Source organism: Petromyzon marinus, chromosome 57 (genome assembly GCF_048934315.1).
Source record: "Petromyzon marinus isolate PM22_M1 ecotype Great Lakes invasive population chromosome 57, UKy_Petmar_22M1.pri1.0, whole genome shotgun sequence".
Taxonomy (NCBI): domain Eukaryota; kingdom Metazoa; phylum Chordata; class Hyperoartia; order Petromyzontiformes; family Petromyzontidae; genus Petromyzon; species Petromyzon marinus.
The window spans coordinates 6,113,112-6,135,384 of record NC_133723.1 but is presented as its reverse complement, the minus strand read 5'-3'; the positions used below and the strand labels follow the sequence as shown (position 1 = coordinate 6,135,384).

At 49.4% G+C, this 22,273-nt stretch overlaps 1 protein-coding gene across 3 annotated transcripts; it reads right to left on the bottom strand.

Annotated features, from left to right (window-relative positions):
• Positions 1–2,733: 2,733 nt before the first annotated feature.
• On the bottom strand, positions 2,734–21,966 carry DAPK3 (death associated protein kinase 3). Of its 3 annotated transcripts, XM_032975873.2 has the most exons (13): positions 21,091–21,765; positions 19,868–19,985; positions 18,539–18,644; positions 16,968–17,163; positions 13,557–13,778; positions 13,001–13,139; positions 11,625–11,754; positions 9,619–9,667; positions 9,339–9,365; positions 6,595–6,747; positions 5,562–5,607; positions 4,083–4,399; positions 2,734–3,047 (listed from the first exon to the last, which is right to left on the bottom strand). In XM_032975873.2, exons 4-13 carry the CDS (start codon positions 17,024–17,026, stop codon positions 2,804–2,806), a joined length of 1,386 nt encoding a protein of 461 aa, XP_032831764.2. In that variant the 5' UTR covers positions 17,027–17,163; positions 18,539–18,644; positions 19,868–19,985; positions 21,091–21,765; the 3' UTR covers positions 2,734–2,803. The 3 variants fall into 3 exon arrangements, with proteins under 3 accessions (XP_032831764.2, XP_032831767.2, XP_032831766.2); XM_032975876.2 differs by lacking the exon at positions 9,339–9,365 and having other exon boundaries at positions 21,091–21,966; XM_032975875.2 differs by lacking the exon at positions 19,868–19,985.
• Positions 21,967–22,273: the final 307 nt, after the last annotated feature.

Below are 22,273 nucleotides of genomic sequence, written 5' to 3'. Positions count from 1 at the left end.
AATACAGACGTACTGCATGTGTATATGCATTCAGCATAATTAATGTGTGTACTGTAATTCTATAACGTAAAAGGGCAAGGTACAGCCCTGCACCTCGACAAATCATTGCTCCGATTAGCACGGTTGGCTACGTACGGTGCGAAAGAAGTTCAACATACGTACGTACATTGCTGGCGGAAGTGCCTACACTATAGAAAGCTCAAGAGCGGGCATTTGGCCTACTCTTCCACACTTGCCAGACTTCTTGAAGGTGTGCGAGTCTTCCCCCACTTTACATCCCCGCACGCGACCTGCCGATCGATTTAACTGTAGTGCCACTCATTAATGCTGTACTCATTGTTACGTAATATTTCCACACACACACACAAGAAATGAATTGTAGGAACATTTTTTTTGTCGTAACAAAAAAACTAAAGAGAGATAAAGATTTCATAATTAAAAACATACCCCAACAATCCCCTTCCACTAAACAATAAAATACCTTAACAAAAAAGAATAAAAGTAAAACAAAGGAAATGCTGAATAAATACATGAGCAATAAATTACCAAAAAAAAGCTTAATTTCATCAATTAAAAAATGCAAATGAGCAGGGGTTCTCAACTGGAGTCCGAGACCCCCCCCCCGCCCCCCATTGGGGGTCCCGTAAGCAAATCACCAGTGGGGAATGGGGTAGGAGACCCCTGCTCAAACATACACCAGCATTTGATGGCGGTGGGCGCTGCCATTCTATTCTGGAGCGTGGTGCAGGCAGCAATGTGCAGAGGAGCTGGATGCCAACGAATCAATGTCAAGGTCTGCTGGCCAGGACCAAGAGGGTTTCAGGGGTAGAGGCCGTTGTTGAAAGAGTTGAAAGAGCGCAGAGACCACTCCGGTTTACTTCGTGGTACATGGGACCAGCTGGGAGGGCGGGGAGGCTAGGAACACACCCACATTTTTTTAGAGGCTGTGGTTAAAAATTTAATTACCCAATTTATTATTCATTAACATTTAACGACTTAAATTTTGATTTAAAGCTTTCGTGACTGCAGGGATTCATATTCTTGGTTCTTTCGGTAAAGTCACCAGGTAGAAGGGAAACAATAACATAATAAAAATATAAAACAATAAAATTCTCACGACGTTTCAACTGCAACACAAGCAATCGCTCTCCGTGGTGCTAACGTTAAAAAAAACGCCACTTTTTTAAAATTTTCTTGCTGTGGTTTTCACACCTGATGATGATTGCTTGTGTTGCAGTCGAAACGTCGTGAGAATTGTATTGTTATTCATATTCTTTGCTCTTTCGGTAAAGTCACGTTGAAGGGAAACAATAAAATAATAAAATATATATAAAACAATAAAAATTCTCACGACGTTTCGACCATAACACCTGATGACGACCGTTTGTGTTATGGTCGAAACGTCGTGAGAATTTTTATTGTTTTATATATATATTATTATTTTATTGTTTCCCTTCAACGTGACTTTACCGAAAGTACCAAGAATATTTCACGACTTGCTTAGCATTTTCTAGATGTTGTATTGTTTGCCGTTGTAACCTGCCGACCCGCCCATACAGGACACCTGTGGATGAAGAGCTTCATGGCTCGCCGCATTCCTCCTGCAGTATAAATAAAGATTCCCGATTCTGAAAGTACAAAGCTGGCCACCAGATCAGCCCAACAGCACTCCCCCCCCCCCTTCTCTCCGGCACTCTCGCTGGGAGAGAAAACGGCTCTGCAGATGTAAAAAGATAAAAGTGCGGCTTAAAAGAAAAAAGACCATTAACCGTTTCCAAAGTGCTCAGAAATCATTGAGCCGTCGGGCTCTGTGAACATCACCACATTAAACGGGTCTACAGATGACACGATTAGTAAACTGATGTAAAGATTTTGATTTAAAGCTTTCGTGACTGCAGGGATTCATATTCGTGGTTCTTTCGGTAAAGTCACGTAGAAGGGAAACAATAAAATAATAAATACATAAAATATTGTTTTATAATAAAAATATAAAATATTGCTCAATATTTCTATTATTTTATTGTTTCCCTTCTACGTGACTTTACCGAAAGAACCAAGAATATGATGTAAAAATGTTGCCAAACTGGACTACAAATGTTGCTATCATGGTTCTGTCGGATACTCGACATCGATAGTGACGAACAGATTAATAGTTAACTATTGATATCATAGCGAATGGGTATATTGATGTCCTGATGGCAGATAGGTCTACTGATGTAACTAATTGGTTTTGTGCGTCACTGCGGTAAATGGGTGCCCAAACCTCACCATGGTAAATGGGCCTTTATGGACTTCACTGCAGTAACTGGCTCTACCGACGTTGCTATAGCAAAACAAGACAACCTATGTTGCTATCGCAACAGGGGCTTTAGATTTCACTATAGCACATCGGTCGATATATGCGAAAGTAAATGCGGACGAAAGGTGCCATCAAGTTTGTTGCTTTAAGTTTTCAGTCCTTCCCCGGCACCTCCGTTTAGCGCGGTTGGCTACGTACGGTGCGAAAGAAGTTCAACATACACGCAGGTGTCTATGATGTCTCAAGAGTCAAAGGGTCCCCCGTGGATGTCTCCGCTGCAAATGCATCCCCCTTTGCCCTACGTCGAGCGAGTCCCACAGCCGTCACCCGAGAAGCCACTTCCCCGCCGACGACCGCACCAAACGCGAGACTCTTTGCCCGAGCCGGTCAGCCACCATGCGGCGCCCCACCGCAAACGGTGGACGGAACCCCCCCCCCCCCCCCCCCCCAAGTTAAAATCGACACCAAACTCGGCGACGTCACGGCGGCCCGGTCCCCGGCGTCTCAGCAGTGCGAGTCTCCGTTGATCCCGGCGGCGATGGAGAGCGGCGCCACCGCCGCCGCCGCGGTCGCCTCGCCGAGCACCTCCTGCATCCACGTGATCTCGGCCGCCACCTCCTGCGCCAGCGCCTCCAGCTGCGCCTGGCGCCGGCCCATGCGGCCCTCGACGTGCGTGATCGCCGCGTCGAGGGCCCGCGTCTCGTCGCGCGCGTGGCGCCAGCCCTCGTCCGCCTTGCGCGCCTCGTAGCTGCGGGGAGACGCCGTACGGGTGGAGGTCAACGAGTCGCAACGGGTGAGAGCACGTACACAAACGGGCGGTGGCGATACCACGCTGATCTCGTCGGGAAGCGTAAACCGTTGCGTGAACTCCGATCATCGCGGCGGCGGTGGCTTTTGGCTGGTCGCAGTACGGCGCGGCGCTTTGCGGATGCGCTTCTGCGGCCGTCTGGAACGCTCTTCCTTCCGATATGAGTAAGCCACTGGGAGCTATGCAACTTTTACATCTAGATTGAAAACTCATTTCTTTATAACAGCTTTTTGCGTTTCATTTGTTGTCTTTGCCCCGCACCTCCGATTAGCACGGGTGGCTACGTACGGTGCGAAAGAAATTCAATATAAATACATATACGTACATAAAGGTTGAGACCTCCCAACTCCTCCCCAGGTATGTTACTGTCAATGGATGACGAATTTGCCTGCAAGCCTCACTTCTGGAGGCTTCACCTTGCCCAAACAAGCACCGAAGGCACAGTGTCTCGTATTTGCTCAACATCTATTTCTTTGCGGTGACGGACGTTAGGTCACGCCGTCTCAAAAAACGCAAGCTTGCAGGTTCGGAAAGGATGTTTTTTTATTGGCTGCTGTTTTGTGGACTGCTCGCTGTGCTATTCACTTTGGTTCTCAAAGCAGATAAGTTGATAATCAAAAGTAGAAGTGCGCTGATAAATCAATGATTAAACAAAGTAGATCAGGGCGAGTGAGAACGGGAGAGAATAAGTGACAAAGTGACATTTGAGAGCTGGTGAAAGCGGGCGAGGTTGGGTGACAGCGAGTGTGAGCGAGTGTGGGTGAGTGCGGATGAGAGCGGGTTGAGTTCGGGTGAGTGCGGGTGAGAGTAGGTTGAGTTCGGGTGAGTGCGAGTGAGTGCAGGTGACAGTGGGTGACACCGGGTGAGTGCGGGTAACAGTGGGTGAGGGCAGGTGACATCGGGTTAGTGTGGGCGACAGTGGGCGAGTGCGGGTGGGAGCGCAAAGAAGCGATCCAAGCGACCGCATCCACGAACCGGGCGCGCGACATCTCTTGGCGCGCCGCCTCGCCCGCCTGCCGCTGGTGAACCTCGGTCTCGCTGCACGCGGCCAGCAGCACGCCCAGCTCCTCGCGCAGGCGCCGGCGGCCCTTCTGCAGCGCGCCCAGGCCCTCCTCCATACTGGCCAGCTCCTCCACGACCCGCGTGAACCTCTCAAAGTCCACGTAGGTGCTGTTGGGGTGCATGCTCGAGTGCGACTTGATCGTGTACTCCTTGAGGCGGCTCGGCTTGAGGCGGCGCCGCTCCTTCTTGCTGGTGTCGCGGTCCGCCTGCGCCGGGGCCGGCTGCTTGCCCTGGTGCGACGTGGCCATGCGTGCGTGCGCGTGCGTGCGTGCGTGCGTGACGGGCGGTGGTGGCGGGAAGGGGCGGAGGGGTTAGCAGTGGATCGGCGCGTCGGCTCGCCTTAAAGGTTGCTTCTTCGTCGACGCCGTCGTCACCGGCATCGTCATTTTCATGATCACCATGATACGAGTGCCAGCCTGCGACCACATCGTCCGCTTGCGCCAGGGCCGGCTGCTTGCCCTGGTGCCACACGGCCGTGCACCTGTGCGTGGCTCGTGGTGGCGGGGGAAGGGTGGAGATGATGACGACTACGATGACGATGATGGCGACTACGATGACGATGATGGCGACTATGATGACGACGACGATGATGACGACGACGATGGCGACTACGATGGCGACTACGATGACGACGATGACGAAGATGACGACGATGACGACTACGATGACGATAATGACGACGACGATGATGACGACTACGATGACGACGACGATGATGACGACGACGATGGCGACTACGATGACGACGATGACGAAGATGACGACGATGACGACTACGATGACGATAATGACGACGACAATGATGACGACTACGATGACGACGATGACGACGGAGTATTGGTTCATCCTCTAGTTTTATCGTCATCATCATCATCATCCTTGTCATTTTCATTCCCATCAAAATACTATTTCCTGCTGGCCCGTGGTGGATTGCTGCCCATCCTTGCACTACACTTTGATACTCGAGGTACAAGCAGAACGGCAGACAAACGTCCTTCAAATAGATCAAACAGTGGCACGATGCGACTGCCCACCACCAAACCTCCCCAGAATGTTACCCAACCATCACGTGCCAGAGACTAAGTGGGGGGTTCGGTCTGGATGGCGTTTGGACGCAAACAAAGGTTGACACGGGGCGCTGCGAGGGAGGGGGGGGCTACGTTACGGGTAGCCGGCAGCAGTGCGTCGCGATGATCGTGACGATGACGGTGAAGATTTGGTTTCGTAAAAAATAAAAGATTCTCCGCGTCTGGCGTCAAGGTGCGGCAAGAGCGACGGAATCGGATTGCGTGCGCGCAGCAGCAGGGGAACGCGGCCCGGTTCCGTTCACCTCCATTCACTCCCAACGTCATCTTAGGCTAAAGGAGCAGCTTAACCCTGAAGGACGCGTACCTTGACCCACTGGTGGATGAACGTGTCTTTGATGAGAAGACGTTTCCTGGAAGAAGAAGAAAGCTCACATCAGCTGCGCGAGTCGTTGGTCAGATCTGTGGCGTCGTCCGGTCTCACACGCCGGACGCTGGTGGCGTGAGAGCGAGGAGGTTGGCCGACCTTCCCCGTACGGATTTTTTCGAGCGTTACCCTCTCGTACGCGTGCCGGGTTTTCTCCGATTACCTCCCGCACGAAGTCGAACGTCCGTCGAAAGAATTGGCCAGACGCCACGACGTAACAGGGACCCCCCCCCCCCCCCTTCTCGGTAAAGAATCTGTTCAAGTTTTTCTTGGTTAAAGGATCGTCATCTTCTTCCAAGCCCGTGACTAAATCATCCAGAATGTGCCAGATCTCGTCACATCTCGGATGTGACGAGATCTGGCACATTCTGGAAGCTCAGCAGGCTTTTTAGAGCCCGGCTAATGTTTGGATGAATACAAAACAAAAGAATATGCTTTACCCCTTCCAATCAATAATACTGGTGGTGTGAAGATGTTGAAACTCCAAATAGACACCGATTACAAGGCATCAAGTCTGCATTAACCAGACAGACTTGGAGTAAAACATGCAAACTCTATCGCCGGATGATGCTAGCTGTCAATCCTGGAAAAACGTCGTACTCGAATTGTAAACGTTGTGAGTTTACTCTCAAACATTCCGGTGTGCTGTACCAGTGATGAATTGGCACGTTTTGTGCTACCTGATAAACCTTACTAATTGGCCGTGTCGGGTGGTGATGGGTTTAACTACACAGTTATATTTACGCGATCTAACTAAAAAAAACACTCTATTCTGGACGCTTTGGTAATAACTTATGCAGTGTCCTTGAAACCGATCGGAGTACACCAGAGACAGCCTCCCTTTATCGCCTCTTCTCACCGGTGTTAGACCAACAAAAAAAAACATCGAGTTGCCCAACTCATTCCTCGTAGACGAACGAGACTACCACGACTGCAAGCCCCTTCGTCCCTCGCGCCGCACGCGGCTCCTCACTTGGGGTCCTTGACGAGCAGCTTGCGGATGAAGTCGATGGCCAGCTCGCTCGTCTGGCCAAAATACTCCTCGTCAAAGTCGTAGTTCATGGCTGTGATGTTGGCGAGCGTCTCCTCGTTGCTGTCGCCCAGGAACGGAGAGGCGCCGCTCAGCCTGAAACAACAACCGGGACACCGCCGCAACCGCCATCACCATTGCCATCACCACTGCAATCGCCACCGCAATCGCAGCGACACCATCAGCGTTGGAAGATGACAACAATTCTCAAGTCTTGGCATCGCTCCGTGGCACCGTCTCATGGTATCGTGCCCGATTATCCTGGCTACTGCCGCCACCCAGCGTAAGAGCAAGCCCAATCAGCTCACGTAGTCCGTGGGCCAGAGCAGAAACCGGTGCCACCTAACGTAGTAAAACTTTCGTAGATCCAATTTATACGTGCATATTACGAGCTAATAATTAGATTTACCCATCTTAAACAGTTATCACATGAAATGTAGGCTTTCGCGACCAACAATAATAATAATAGAGGCTTCTGGAGTTAGATCGCGTAACCCAAAGTAACCCAAAAACGCGATCTAACCAATTTTTTTTTATTATGGTGATTACATGATTCACTGTTATTGGCCACGTAAGGAAATTGGAACTGATAAAGTTACGCCTCCTTGTGCAGTACCAAATAAGTGAAACATCTGGCCTGGGCTCACGGACAAATAACTACTGCATGGTAGCAGGAAGCCCGACGCTGAGATCAGACTGCTTCACATTGGCAAGATGAATCGGTGACCTGTGTACAAAGGCCCCAAGCTAGCCAGATTGGCTTGGATCAGGCTCAATGGACTGGCACGTGACTCCTCACTAATCAACGGCAGCAGGAACCCTCCCACACTCAACACCAGACAACCCTTGCAGAATGACAACTAATCAGGAATTCACATACATAGGGCCCCCCCGGGGTCGGACTGATCAGCTGGGATCAGAATTAACCGGCGCGGGTGTGCGTTGGCCACGATCAATTTGGCATGCCGATTTTGGCACGTTCTGGCACGCGCGCCACCACCCTCTCATCACACGCGGCTGCGGGGCCGCCCAGCGAACAGCCGCCCCCACCTCCTTGCGGCAGTGGAACCGAAAAGGTTGACCGGGCGCGGTGGACGTGGCAACCGTGGAGCGGTGGAGTGATTTGGAAATCGACCTTTCCTGAAGATGGCAAGGAGAAGGCGGCGGTGCTGGACAGGGCGACGCCGTTTGCGGCAAGCGCACCGCACCGCCAAGGTTCCGTAGATGTAACTGCTCGACCCGAGCCGTAAGTGTTCTGATACTTGCAATGTCTTTGTAACATTTGGCGTTGCCTGATCTGGCACAGGAAATGAGACTAGGCCATGAAGGAGGCTGCTGTCTCTGGTGTAGACCAATCAGTTTCAAAGACAATGCCCATAGATTACCAGAGCATGTTTGTTTGCATATTTTTCCATAAGTATGTGTGGTTAATGGAATTTTGATGCCTTGCAAAAGGTATAAATTTGGTGTTTGAATAGCTTAACACCTCCTGTTTAATTCCCAAAAAGGGTAAACACCTATTATTATTATTATTTTTCATCATTAAGGTTTTGGGTCTGAGTAATTTGCCATTAATCTTTGACAGGGTGCTAAAGAAATGTATTTTCAGGTTGCGAGTAATTTCGATAGCCGCCGTACAAATCAGGGACGTTTTTCACTACACGTGCTGAAGGAGCTCTTAGTACGTGGGGGCGGAACGTCGGACATCATACCGAACAACAACACGCAGCACGACCTGAAAGCACATCGGAGGGCTACACAGCACATCCGCAAACACCTGCACAAGATTCAGTCATGTTGAAATTTAGTTGTTAAACCATATTTGAACCATGAACTATTTTTTTATTTTACCAGGTAAAGCCTACTGAGCTATATAGTGGCTGTTTTTCATAAGCGACCTGGCCACACATGATAGCTCAACTTAGTGGCTTATCACGTGGAAATTTATAGCAGCCAAATAACTCTAAACGCGTGTTTCTCAATGTGGAGAGATAAAACCGGAGGATCCGGAGAAAAATACACTCGACCACGGGGAGAGAGAGACACGCAAACTCCAAATATACAGCGGGCGTCAGGGTCGGGATCGAACGCACGACCTCCTGCATGTCAGGCGAGGTAGTTAACATCTCCAAGCCACCGTGGCCCCCTATATATTCATTGTTTAGCGATACAGAACGGAGCTTAAGAAGCAGCGTTTGCTGGGCACTTGAAACCTCGATTAGGGTCAATGGTCCTGATCGAAACCACGACCTCCTGCATGCCAGGCGAGGTAGTTAACATCTCCTAGCCACCGTGGCCCCCTATATATTTATTGTTTAGCGATACAGAACGGGGATGAAGCCGTACAAAACATCTTCTGCGTTCGCCGCTTCTTCAAGTAATCAATTCACTTTCCGCCGCCCCCGTGGCCACGTGGGCAATGAGCCACTTTGACCCTCGATGAGTGAGGAGCAGCTCAGGAATTAAACCAGCACGCACCTGGACATCTGTGAAAGAGAGCCTCATAGCTCATCGGATTCCTCCGGTATAAATACCTATTCTGACCTATATTATTCAAGCACTGTTAATTCGCGGTCCGAATAATCTGCACGCAGGTAATCGGCAATCGACTGTGGTTGCGAGTTCAGTGGTAAAATGCATGAGGAGGCAAATATAGGCAAAACAAAAGCGCGTGTGCTAATACTCACAGAATATATGTGATTACGCCAATACTCCTATAAACAAAAACAACAACACAAAGTAAACGTGTGCAAATTAAATAACAAAAATTAGCAATTTAAAGATTTCAAAGAAATCAAACTGGTTACTTCAAAAAGCCACACCAACAAAAACTTTAAAAGATATACAACGCATCATGAATGCAGAGCAGATAAATCAAAGTGTAAAAACAACACAAGGCAGAGGGCTGTGTGTATTTTAGAGCGACTGCAGAAAAATACAAACTCTAGGTCCACGGTTAAATCTTACCACATGTCGGCCTCCAGCCCCAGCGGTTCAAAGTTCACGATTTCAGGAGCTGTTTTCATCGAATGAAAACAAACGGACGGGAACACGACAGAAGAATTAACATTTGTCGCGCGCACGAACGAATCACCCCGTCGGATCGCGGATACGCGGTTGAATGAGCGGCCACCGTGGATGGGGAGGTGTGTTCTGGGCTCCGCGGCTACTGTGCAGAGAGCAGAGGGCAGTCCAGCAAAATCAAAAGCCGTGCTGTACTTTCGTGCTCCCGCGTAGCCTATGCTCGACGCCTTCACCGACCCCGCAATGAACCGGCGTGACGAAAAGAATGACAATAGCGTGGCGAACAGTGACAAAAAGGGCTGTACGTGTACCTTTTTTTCATAAACGGAAGCCAAGAGCTTACGCTCAAAGACCCTCCCAAACGTGCCAAAGCGAACGAGTGTTTTTGCAGATTAAGCGCCACGCGAGCCGTGACACCTCAGGGCATCTCGCGGCAGGCGTTCATCTGCCATGGCTGCGCTCTCACCACGTTCATCAGCTCCGAAAGAACGAGATGCTAACGCGAGCGTCGGTGAAGGGGCCACTCTTAAGCTTGATGGATCGCCCTGTTTATACCCCCTTTTTCCAGTAACTCCGCTAGGACGGAGTGTTCCCCGAGGTTTAAATGGCGTTCCGCCAACATTTGCCCCAACACTCGCTCGGAGGGTGAAGTCGTACGCCGACGGCAAGGAGACAAGTTATGGATATTTTCCCCACCTCTTTGGCCATTTTAATGCCCCGAAAAAAATCCCCGCAGAAGCCACTCTCTTTTGTTTGCTTCCCAACGCACGAATCGGGCCTTCATTCTTGAACTGGGATTGGGTTGGGAACCAGCGTAGGGACGGGAGTTTCAAGGTGAAGTCATCTCATTTGCGGGAGATCAAGCAAAAATAAACAGGTCCCTGCAGGGTGGGCTGGTAGGAACATTGGAATTTTTACACCCAACAGCACGAGATTTCACTTCGTTGAAGTATTGAAAGGGGACGGACGGATGGACACATTAATCTATTGCAGGCTGGTACACTCAGTTTACAACTTCGTTCCTAGCAGTATAATTTACATTTATTTGTACGGTGACTTCCACCAAATCTCTCAAGTCTGCCCAGTGGCATTCCGGATCCTGCGGAGTTTGGAGATTAGGGAATTGCAGACGGCCGTACGAGAGAGAGTTGCATCCTTTTACCCGTGATACATTGGCAAACGCGGGAACATTTTTACGTTAAACGGGGACATTCGGGGGAGTGGACATTGAGAGGTGCAGTCGCCTCGTCAAACTGTGATAACAAAAAAGTGGTGGGCAGAGAGAGCCGCAACAGCAGGTGGCACAGGGAAGTGGCAAAACGTTGGGGAATAAAATTCGTATTCTGATTCTGACATTACACTGTGAGTCGATCGCGACGGTCGCGAAATTGGCACCGATGATCGGGGGGAAATGTTATCTTAACGGAATTTATATCACGCCTAAAGCAAGGCACTTGACAAAAGAATGATCAACGGTACAACGTATGATTGCAATGGCGGAGATAAGGCGAACGAAATAGATGAGAGGAAGCAATTGGGGGAAAATCAATTTGGCAAAAGCGAAATTGATGACGGTAAATGACGGACGGATTGAATGAATAAATGGGGTCAATGAGTGATAGCCATGTAATGAGAATATGAAGAGGGAACAGTGATGGTGGTGGTGGTGGTAATGCGGGGGAGATTAAGGTGGGGGTCATGGGGTGGGCTAGGAATCAAGAAGTGCGAGTTTTGAGTGAGGAGCGGAAGCTTAGTGAGTGAAGGTGACCGCTTAACGTGGAGGGGGAAAGTTCGTTCCGGTGAAGGGGGGGTGGGGTTGAGAAGAGAGAAAGAGCGAAAGCGCGTGGATTGAGTGCAAGGAGGAGGAGGAGGAGCAGAAAGAGAGAGAAGAGAGGAGAGCGGTAGACGACAAAGATTGAGAACGGCGGCCAAACGGGGACCGGACGTACCGACAAACTCGGGCGTGCCGAAGATGTTCTTGAACTCCATCCCGTCGACGATCTTGTGCGCCAGTCCGAAGTCGATGATCTTAATGCGCGGACGTCGCTCGCTCTTGTCCAGCAGCATGATGTTCTCGGGCTGCGCGGCAAATCGCGGCAGGGCAGAAAAACGGCGCGACGGTTTAGCGACGGGGATCGCCCGGGTATCCGGGGCGTAACTCATTTGCCATTACGTCAGGGGCGGGGGGTGGGCGGTAAGATACTGCAACGCAAAATTCGTTTGAAACGGCCCACGGTCAAGCGAGGCACTGCCACTTCCATACGGGCCCGCAAACGAAATTTCCTCCGCCAAATGCAAGCGTCGATGTTGCCTTTCCCGATGCGGACCTGCGAACTGACGTCGGCGGCGCGTGGGCAAGAGGAGAGCACGTTCAGGCGTCGCAGCATCCGAGCGTGGTAAAGGTGAACCCTCGTTATTGTCATGCCGTTATCGGCCACCGATACGGTGTTCGTTCGTTAACGTCCGCGGTGGTGAGATGGTAACTACCTCGTCTGGTATGCAGGAGGTCGTGGCTTCGATCCCAACCGTGACGCCTGCTGTATATTTGTAGTTTGCGTGTCTCTCTCTCATCATCATCACGTTGGCTAGGAGATGTTAACTACCTCGCCTGGTATGCAGGAGGTCGTGGGTTCGATCCCAACCCTGACGCCTGCTGTATATTTGTAGTTTGCGTGTCTCTCTCATCATCATCACGGTGGCTAGGAGATGTTAACTACCTTGCCTGGTATGCAGGAGGTCGTGGGTTCGATCCCAACCCTGACACCTGCTGCTGTATATTTGTAGTTTGCGTCTCTCTCTCATCATCATCACGGTGGCTAGGAGATGTTAACTACCTCGCCTGGTATGCAGGAGGTCGTTGGTTCGATCCCAACCCTGACGCCTGCTGCTGTATATTTGTAGTTTGCGTGTCTCTCTCTCATCATCATCACGGTGGCTAGGAGATGTTAACTACCTCGCCTGGTATGCAGGAGGTCATGGGTTCGATCCCAACCCTGACGCTGCTGTATATTTGGAGTTTGCGTGTCTCTCTCCCCGTAGTCACATGGATTTTTCTCTGGGTCCTCCGGTTTTTCTTTCCACATTTAGATACAACATCACCCGTTTAGAGTATTTGGCTGCTATTCATTTCCACATGACAAGCCACTTCGTTGAGCTATCGTTTGTGGTCAGGTCGCTTCTGAAAAAAAAAAGAGCTAAATAGCTCAGTGGGCCTTACCTGGTAGAAAAAAAAGTTGAAAGAATAACGCAAAGAATCAATCCACCGTCACTAAGTCCAGCCCCTTTGTTAAAATAAGGACGACGGAGGTGACCCCTGAACCGTCACCTTGAGGTCAAAGTGTGCTATGTGGCGCCCGTGCAGGTAGTCGACGCCGCTCAGGATCTGCCGCAGGAAGTCCAGGGCCTCCTCCTCCGTCAGCGACTCCTTCTCCGCCAGGAAGTCGAACAGCTCGCCGCCAGACACGCTGGGGGTGAGGAGGGGATCACGGAAGTCGCAGAGATCATGGCATCAAAGGAGAAATTGGCACATCTCCCCGCGGTGGACACCTACAAGTCACGTCCGTCGCACGAGAGTGAAATGGATATTTACAATTCGCAGGCTGTGAAATCATTATTTCATTCACTTGCTTGCTCATTTATTTAGGCATTCATCGCTAACCGGGCTGACTTTAATCGCAGGCGGATGAAACCCAGATTCGAATGCAGCAGGAACTCAACGGTGCCAGCTCAGCGTTCCGACCTCCGATACAATTGGGTAGCCACCTCTGATGATTTTCCAGATGCCTACGCACACGTCACCCCACCCCCCGCAGCATTGTCCTGCTTCTCGACGACGGACAGAGAGGCCGGGCTCCGGCGATAGCGGCCACGGCGGCACTCACAGCTCAAGCAGCAGGATGACATCGGTGCGGTTCTCGAAGACGTCGTGCAGCGTGACGATGTTGGGGTGCGCGATCTCGCGCAGGATGTCCACCTCGCGCAGGATCTCCTCCTCGCTCACGCCGCGGCGGCTGGCGCGTGACCGCCGCTTCTTGATGAACTTGGCGGCGTACGCCACGCCAGAGCTCTTCTCGCGGCACTTGCGCACGATGGCGAACTGCCCGCTGCGGTGTCGGTGTTGGGGGTGGTTGGTGGTAAAGGGGTGGCGGGTGGGAGAAGTGTGCATGGCAGGAATCGCTAAGGCACGCACAGTAAAACCTTGGATTGCGAGCATAATTCGTTCCGGAAACGTGTTTGTAATCCAAAGCACTCCGTATATCAGTTGTGATCCCGTGACGCTCGGCAGTACAAAGCGTGTACACGTACTACTACTCGTATTGCAAGACCCTCGCTCGTTTATCAAATTAATATTTAGTTAAATTTTTGGCTCGTCTTGCAAAACACTCGCAGACCAAGTTACTCGCAATCCAAGGTTTTACTGTACGCGTGTACAGGCCTTTACGGGGCGTCAAACGCGTGGCCGGCTGGGACGTCTGCGAGTAAATCAATGCCTCGCGGCATGCCCGTGCGAGCCCATGGGTGTTACCTCGGCATTCTTCGCCACTGCTGGTTTGCCGAAGACGGTGGGGGGGGGGAGGGGGGGGGGCGGCGCAGATGCGGGACAAGGCACGTGCAGGGCAGCAACGCGGCACACAACACACCCATTTACCCACGGTGGTCACACGTACATGCGCTTCATCAAGCTCAACCCTGGCTTGGCTTCCGAGCTCTGATGACAACATTCCCGAGTAATTCGGGGCACAGGCCAAACAAAACAATCAGACAAAACATCATCGGCTTCCACCGCCCGCCGCCCCCGCCCCCCCCCCGCCAACAACGCCGCGTCCCCCACCTCCCGTCCCCCGGTGGCATTTCGGATTGGCGGGTGACGTCCAGGAGGAAAGACTCGGGTTGGATTACGGAACGAGTGGCAACCCGAGCTGGCGTAGGGCTCCCTGCATCTCTGGATCACTTTCAATGGGACGATTTCCCAAGAAGGTGTCCCCATTTATAAAGTTGTGCCCGTGCGTGCATGCCCGACCTAATAATAAATGTGCGCTTATGAGCGCCACAGGTTCTGCAACTCAATCGCTCTATATTTGTAGCTCTGCAAACGCTCCATGCCAGATCTGCAAGGTGCGGTGGAAAGAAAGGGTCAACTCAGTTCTTGTGTGGTAGACACACGTGTGTGTGTATATATATATACAGCTCGTGTTTACTGCACGAAAATCTAATTCACTATATGCTCGTCTTGAGCAAGATAACAAAACGATCGCGAACATTTATTGCTTAAACTATTCTATTCTAGGTTCTTTCGGTAAAGTCACGTAGAAGGGAAACAATAAAATAAAAAATATATTAAACAATATATTTTTATGGAGCTGATGTTGCTTGGGTAGGAAAGGCAGAATAAGTTGGAATGTGAAAAAAATATATATAAAACAATATATTTTTATTATGTTATTGTTTCCCTTCTACGTGACTTTACCGAAAGAACCAAGAATATGAATCCCTGCAGTCACAAAAGCTTTAAATCAAAATTTATTCTATTCTATTTTGGATTTATAAAGCGTTTCAAAATGCAAGCTGACGGCGGTCAGTGAGGGAGGCGACGGATGGAGGTACAGGGACTGGGAATGGAGCTGATGTTGCTTGGATAGGAAAGGCAGAATAAGTTGGAATGTGATGGTGAGTGAGGGTGTAACGTGGATGAGAGGCAGTACATCTTGAAGCAACAGCCCACTGAGATAACGTTGTGGTATAAGGCAGCGTTGAGGATGCATGCCAGCGCATTTGATTTTCCCTGTGCTTATGGGCCACTGCCAACTACAAGTGTAATATTTAATTTCCTTGGCGAATGTTAGGAATTCATGCTGATACTGTGAACGTAGTAGCAGCCACAGGTGCACTGTGCTATGAACCTGCCGGCGACCCGAGTTGGAATCCCAGCCATGGCTAACATCAGTGGCGGACTGTATCACCTGCTTCACGTATGCCACACTGACCAGCGTGGTGACGCACGTCAAACACCCTCAACGGCCCGGTGTTGTTGCCAGGGGCACAGCTGCCACGTGACCGCGCCTGCCATGGCAACACTCGGCGTAAGGCACAGGCGGAGCGGTGCAGCGACCACGCTAACCGTTAATGCTCCGTGGACAGGAGTCACAAGTGAGGCAGGGCCACCCTCGCCGCCAAAGTCCATCTCAGCGTTTAACAATAATTGCAAACAAAATCTTTACTTGTTTTCCATGTGTGTTCATGCGGTAGCTTATGTTAAGCTGAAAGGGTTTTTTTTGTATTAGCGAAAGAATAAAAACAGTTTTTGGCTTATTATCCTATTTAAATTTCAAAAAAACTGAAGATGTTTGTCAGAAAGGGAAAATGTGTAAGAGGTGACAATTTGGGCAATAGTCCTTCCTGATAGCACATACGCTACGAGGCACATGCTATGAAGAAGGGCCATTGCCCGAAATGTCGGCAGTGTTGTTGACAAACTTGTTGTGTCGCTCTTTTTTTCCATTTGTGTTCTTTTGCACAATTGCCAAAACCAGTATCGCCAAATATTGTTTCATCTTAAAATTATAATTGGGGAATAGCCTCTGTGCTCCACATGTTTCACTTAGCCATGTCCATTCAGCTATGGGACTGACACCCTGATCTCACCTGCAACAGTTATGGGGAAGCCTAGTTTGTATATATTTTTTATCTCTCCCATCGATTCTAATCCATTTTGTGCTATCAGTGTCACGTCACAAAGTATTAACTCAAAACCCGTCTCACAGCAGTGCCCGATCACGGGCCACGGAATTGGATATCGGTACCATCACCGAAATCTCTTCACATGACTTTTGGTCCAGACTGCAAGCACCATAAATGACCCACCCAACCCACCCTGTCACCGAAAGTATTGTTTAACACATTGCAGTCCACCATATCGTTTCATTATCGGATTGGAAATGTATAAAAATTAAATACTGAACCAAACTCCAAATATACAGGCGTCAAGGTCGGGATCGAACCCACGACCTCCTTCATACCAGGTGAGGTAGTTAACATCTCCTAACCACCGTGGCGCAAAAAAGTGGCACTATATAGCAGCGGTGGCAGACCTCCGAGCTACCCATCCATCTCGTTCAGTGCGACTCCTCCATAAACTTACTGGGGCACGGGAAGCACTTTGTGCCAAGCAATAGCCGTGGCAAAACCTAGACTTTAGATGGCAGGAGGAATCCGATGATCTGCGAAGCTCTTTCCAGTACGGGAGATCTGCCCCCCCGCCCCCACGTCCTTGTTGGTTGTTGTGCAGCACTCACCTGCCAAGCTCCTCGGAGAAGTCGTAGAGCTCCTCGATGTTGGTCTGCTTGAAGGTCATGGCGGCGGCGGCGGTGGCGGCGAGGGTATCAGAAGTGGCGACAGGGTAAGGGGTCGCGGGTCAGTCCGCCCTCCTCGGTGCCATCCCTTTCCGATCAAACACCGCGGGCGTCGCTTGAACACGCCCAGAGATTTACACTGCAACAGAGCGTGCGTGTGTGGGACAACGGATGATGAACGTTCAAATGGACGATCTACGACATTTATACTTAACTGCGGTATGAATTTGGTTCACCAACCAGCCGAAGGTATCAATCTACTGGCGGAACACAGCACGTGACATTGGCAGCCCAAGGGAATGGGTGACCACCAACGGAACGGAACGTTGAGAGATCAATTCATGATGGATTGTGGCAACGAAAGCACGATGGACGGCAACAGCATGCGGAGGCCTTCATTGAGCAGAGGACGCCTTCAACCAGCAGTGGACAATACCCCGCTCATTTATAACCAGGATTTCGACTGACTATAAATTCCCTTATATTTGCAAAGGAAGTCATCAACTGCATGAATAAGATGTTACAATACCTTAACGTGAAAGGAACCATATGAAAAGAGCCGATGTTCAGGGCGGTGACTGTGTCCTATGAAGGGCCAATGAAGAGACGTTTCAGGCAATGGCCCTTCTTTGTAAACGCACGTCATGATGAAGGGGCATTTCCAAAAACATCACCTCTAATATTTCCATTTATGTGTTGAAGGTTTATTTTGTAACGTTGTGCTTGTGCACAACTGCCAACGACTCGCCAGATAATTTGTTCCAATACCTTTCGACTAATTCCACTCATCAATTTAAAACGGCGCAATGTACGAGATCATGCAAGCAGCCACTGAATAACAGTTGTTGCATGCATATGTGGAGTTAATATTAACTTTATGTTCCTCAGCTGTGGGTTATTTTAACACGCTTGGAATTTTAACGAGTGGGGCACCCGTGGTTGGCTTGAATTAAACACGAGGCATGCAATAATTCACAACCCTCCACGAGCAATTCGATATAAATGTTCAAGGAATAAAATTTGCCTTCCGTAATTTTGACAGCTTTGTTGGATTTTCAACAACAACAAACAATGTCGGTCCTCGCTCCTGCAGTTCGGTTGACGTAACTGAAATGAGCGTACCGTGAGCATACGACCGGCACACACGGCCTCTTACGAATTGCATGTTGTGGATTCTGACGTAAGCACTCTTGACATGGGGTATTGCGAAGGTGAACAATCAATTGCACTCAATGACAGCTGCATGTCTCTGAGAATAGAGGGAAGCACTGCACGAGTATGCAATTTAAAGTATCTTAGGTTAATGAAAAAGATCACTAAAGGCATTTTCCTGCAAACACATTCGAAGAATAACTTTGTTTCGTTGCACATAGAATACTGTGATTCAGTTTGGACCTTATGTATATGTGGGTCTTTGCTAATCATCAACATCACCATCATCTTTATTTATTAGCAGATAAGAGCTGGGAATGTGGAGTCCACCGAAGAGATGGAGCCATGCGCGACCAGCTCACCTGCAGATGCTGGGTGGATTGCTGTATCACAGGACCGTGGCGGGAGGTGACGGATTGATGACACCTTCATCCAGCAGTGGATTGACCACGGTTGTTGACGACGATCCTGATGGCGAAGAGCCGGGGTCATTATTGCGTCACTGCAACGCCGTAGCCATGGAGTCAACATTGAGGGGGACCAAATCTTCCAGGCGGTCCCGGGGGTCCCCCCCAGTAAAAAAAAATCTAAATTTGATAACGAATTTCCTGCCATTTCCTGCCTAAAATATTTATAAATTCACTAACACATAGGATGGATTTTTTTGATATTTTTTTACAATAATGTCTAATAGAGTATTGTATTACATTGCTCTGTTTTTTCTTTTTTACCTTTTCTTATTTCATTGCATGTAATGGCAGAGATTAGGGATTAATAAATTACAACCATAACCACAATCATATAAACAGAAATCTATTTTATAGCAATATATTGGGGGGGCATTTAGAGCAGAGGATATCATCTTGACCGTTAAAGGAAAGTCAGTGGGATTGATCGCGACACATCATGGCCAGTACCCATACAATTTCGCCGTATTGTCGCTTCGCACGAAGTTTGCAAACACACACCAACCATTACATAGACAAATATCCCTCGTAAAGACTGTTGGGGCAAGTGCTGTCAGCGAGCACCTATCAAGGCGGGCACGGCACACGATGGGGGGTGGGTGGCCAAAACCACGCCACCTTCGTCTCCTCCAGCGGCGATGTTTTACACATCTCACCAGGTACTCATTTGAGGCCGAGTCGACCTAGGGGAGGCCCATGACCGGTTCAGAAAAATCGTCAGCGTTGGTGTTGGTGGCCGTGAGCGGGAATCGAACCCGGGTCTCTAGGTCCGTAGCGCAGCGTGGCGCTAACACACTACGGGCTCCCCACATTACACGAAATATAGCGACGCACGGCGATAACGTAAACGTTGCCTTTCGTGAACGAAATTGTAAACGCGTATTAGTCAGCCCGGCGCGCGCGCGCGCACAACAAGATGCATTTGCTTCTATATGTTGATGTTTCATACCCGTCAAGCCCTTATCAGTGCCCTATCTTATTCCGGATCAATTCAGATCTTATTGGTCACCCCGTGCTGCTGATCGATCTCAACGTGCATCCTACACAAAGTTCCCATCACAAGGCAACGCAAGCAAAATGAACAACAACAGTCTGTTGCCCGTACGCCGTATGGATTTGACAACTCAATTTCCCTGTACAAGAATAAGGGGCTAAACCGTGATGGGTTGACGCTTTATGCTATTTTCCTTTAGCCCATAGACCACCACCACCACCCCCCCTCACCTCGCTTCCCGGCGGCGTCTCGGCACCCCAAAGCCGGCCGGAAAATCAGGAAAGACCGCAGGCTTCGCTCTCCCGCGCCGAGCAAAAAGCCGGTAAACGCGAATCTCTCCACCACAAACTTCGTCGTCGATGATATCCAATCAAAACAACAACAACAGCAAAGACTGGGGTTAGATCGCGTAAATATATTTGTGTCGTTAAACCCTCCACCACCACCCCGACACAGCCAATGTACAAGTCTGTGTTAAGTAAACGTGCCAATTCGTTGCTGGCACAGCAACATCGGTTGTGTGTCGGAGAGTTAAACCCACTACAACATTTACAATCAGGCGGCAGCATCGGGCGGGACAGCCAGATTTGTGGCCTGTCCCGCCTGACGGTGCTCCTTGTGATGACCGGCGAAACGTCGGACACGCGATTGCAGACGTTGTGGATTTTTGCTCTCCCAACACACATACCAGGTAGCGCTGTACTTGGTAACGAATTGGCCACGTTCTCTTTACGTGACACAAACACCAACACCACCACCCCACTCCTCACACTAAATTGGCCGCGTCGGTTGGTGTAGTCTTTCAACGACACAAACACTTTCACATTTACGCGATCTAACGCAAAAAAAAACAACAACCAACCATAATGCGCTTAACTTAACTTACTCCGCGGCAAACTCGCAAACATCGACTGTCTAGCGCAAACATCGATTGTCTAGCGCAAACATCGATTGTCTAGCGCAAACATCGACTGTCTAGCGCAAACATCGATTGTCTAGCCTTAACAATGTACACACACGCAGACACACTCACACATTCTCGTGTTTTACAATGAACCCCCACACGCACAAGCACAGCACCTCAAAGACTCGGGGTTAAAGAGAACGCACGCGACATTGTATATAGAGAGAGAGGTAATCCATCCAGCGGTGGAGAAAGGCGAGGGGAGAGGCGGCGAGTCTGGGCCCCAACACAACAAGAAAGGGGGATGATGGTAGAGGATTGAAGAGACTTTCAACAGAACGCAGAGGCGAAGCTGCTGTGGACACAACTCCGCAAGAGTGAGTGAGAGAGATAGAGAGATGGAGCGATTGAAACATCATGAACTGACGTGGCTTGACAAGGAACAGTCGAGCGGCAGCGGCTTGGGAGGGAGGCAGGAGGGGATGGGAAGGAACGAAAGCAGCTGTCAATCCAGCGGTGAAATCATCGCAGAGGCGCGCAAAGACTTACCACGCTAACCTTGTGCCTCTTGAGACGCTGCGACGAGAGTGTGGGTTGAAGTGTGTGTGGTGTGTGTGTTGTGGTGTGGTGTTCAAGTTGGATAGTCCGTAGCGAGAGGAGGGAGGGTGCAGGCGACGTGGAGGAGAACTCGGCGGCTTAGCTCGCCATTAGCCCGGCGAGAGGCGACGTCTCCTCGCCGGCTCTGCGGGCGCCTCAGACGAAATCCGCGGAAGCAGCACAACCAGGACCACCACCACCAGCACCACCTACTTCCTGAAAGCGTTAACTTTATATACACGGGGTTTTTTTTGTTTGTTTTAAAGCTTTCGTGACTGCAGGGATTCATATTCTTGGTTCTTTCGGTAAAAGTCACGTAGAAGGGAAACAATAAAATAAAACATATAAAACAATATATTTTTATTGTTTTATTGTTTCCCTTCTACGTCACTTACTTTACCGAAAGAACCAAGAATATTTATAAACACGTTTTTTTAACCAACGCCCCCAACTCAACCGAAATAAGTATTCGTAGTCAACAAATTATAATTAACTTATTTCAAATCGCGATTGTTGTTTTTATTGAATGAAACGATTGGCGCATGTTATGCCGCGGATTTCTTAACGTGGCACTCGCAGCGACGTCACTCTTACGTCACCGTTCAGGCACGCAGACCCACCTGATGACGTCACGCATTCCTGATCCCATCACCGCGGAGTGCGATGGGATCCTGGCAACATCCTGAACAAGGATTTAAAAGAAGAAACATAATGATCATCTCTAGTTAGGAGTAATGATCATCTCTAGTTAGGAGTAACAATCATCTCTAGTTAGGAGTAATAATCATCTCTGGTTAGGAGTAATAATCATCTCTGGTTAGGACTAATAATCATCTCTAGTTAGGAGTAATAATCATCTCTGGTTAGGAGTAATAATTATCTCTGGTTAGGAGTAATGATCATCTCTAGTTAGGAGTAATAATCATCTCTAGTTAGGAGTAATAATCATCTCTAGTTAGGAGTAATGATCATCTCTAGTTAGGAGTAATAATCATCTCTGGTTAGGAGTAATAATCATCTCTAGTTAGGAGTAATGATCATCTCTAGTTAGGAGTAATAATCATCTGTAGTTAGGAGTAATAATCATCTCTGGTTAGGAGTAATAATCATCTCTAGTTAGGAGTAATAATCATCT

What these genes read in the sequence shown, in the direction of transcription:
- DAPK3 (XM_032975873.2), bottom strand. Translation starts at nt 17,026, where the DNA reads ATGACCTTCAAGCAGACCAACATCGAGGAGCTCTACGACTTCTCCGAG. An exon ending in GGGCTGGAGGCCGACATGTG is followed by an intron (nt 9,366 to 9,618) that starts GTAAGATTTAAC and finishes TTTTGTTTATAG; the next exon opens with GAGTATTGGCGTAATCACAT. An exon ending in GGCGTAATCACATATATTCT is followed by an intron (nt 6,748 to 9,338) that starts GTGAGTATTAGC and finishes TTGTTGTTTCAG; the next exon opens with GCTGAGCGGCGCCTCTCCGT.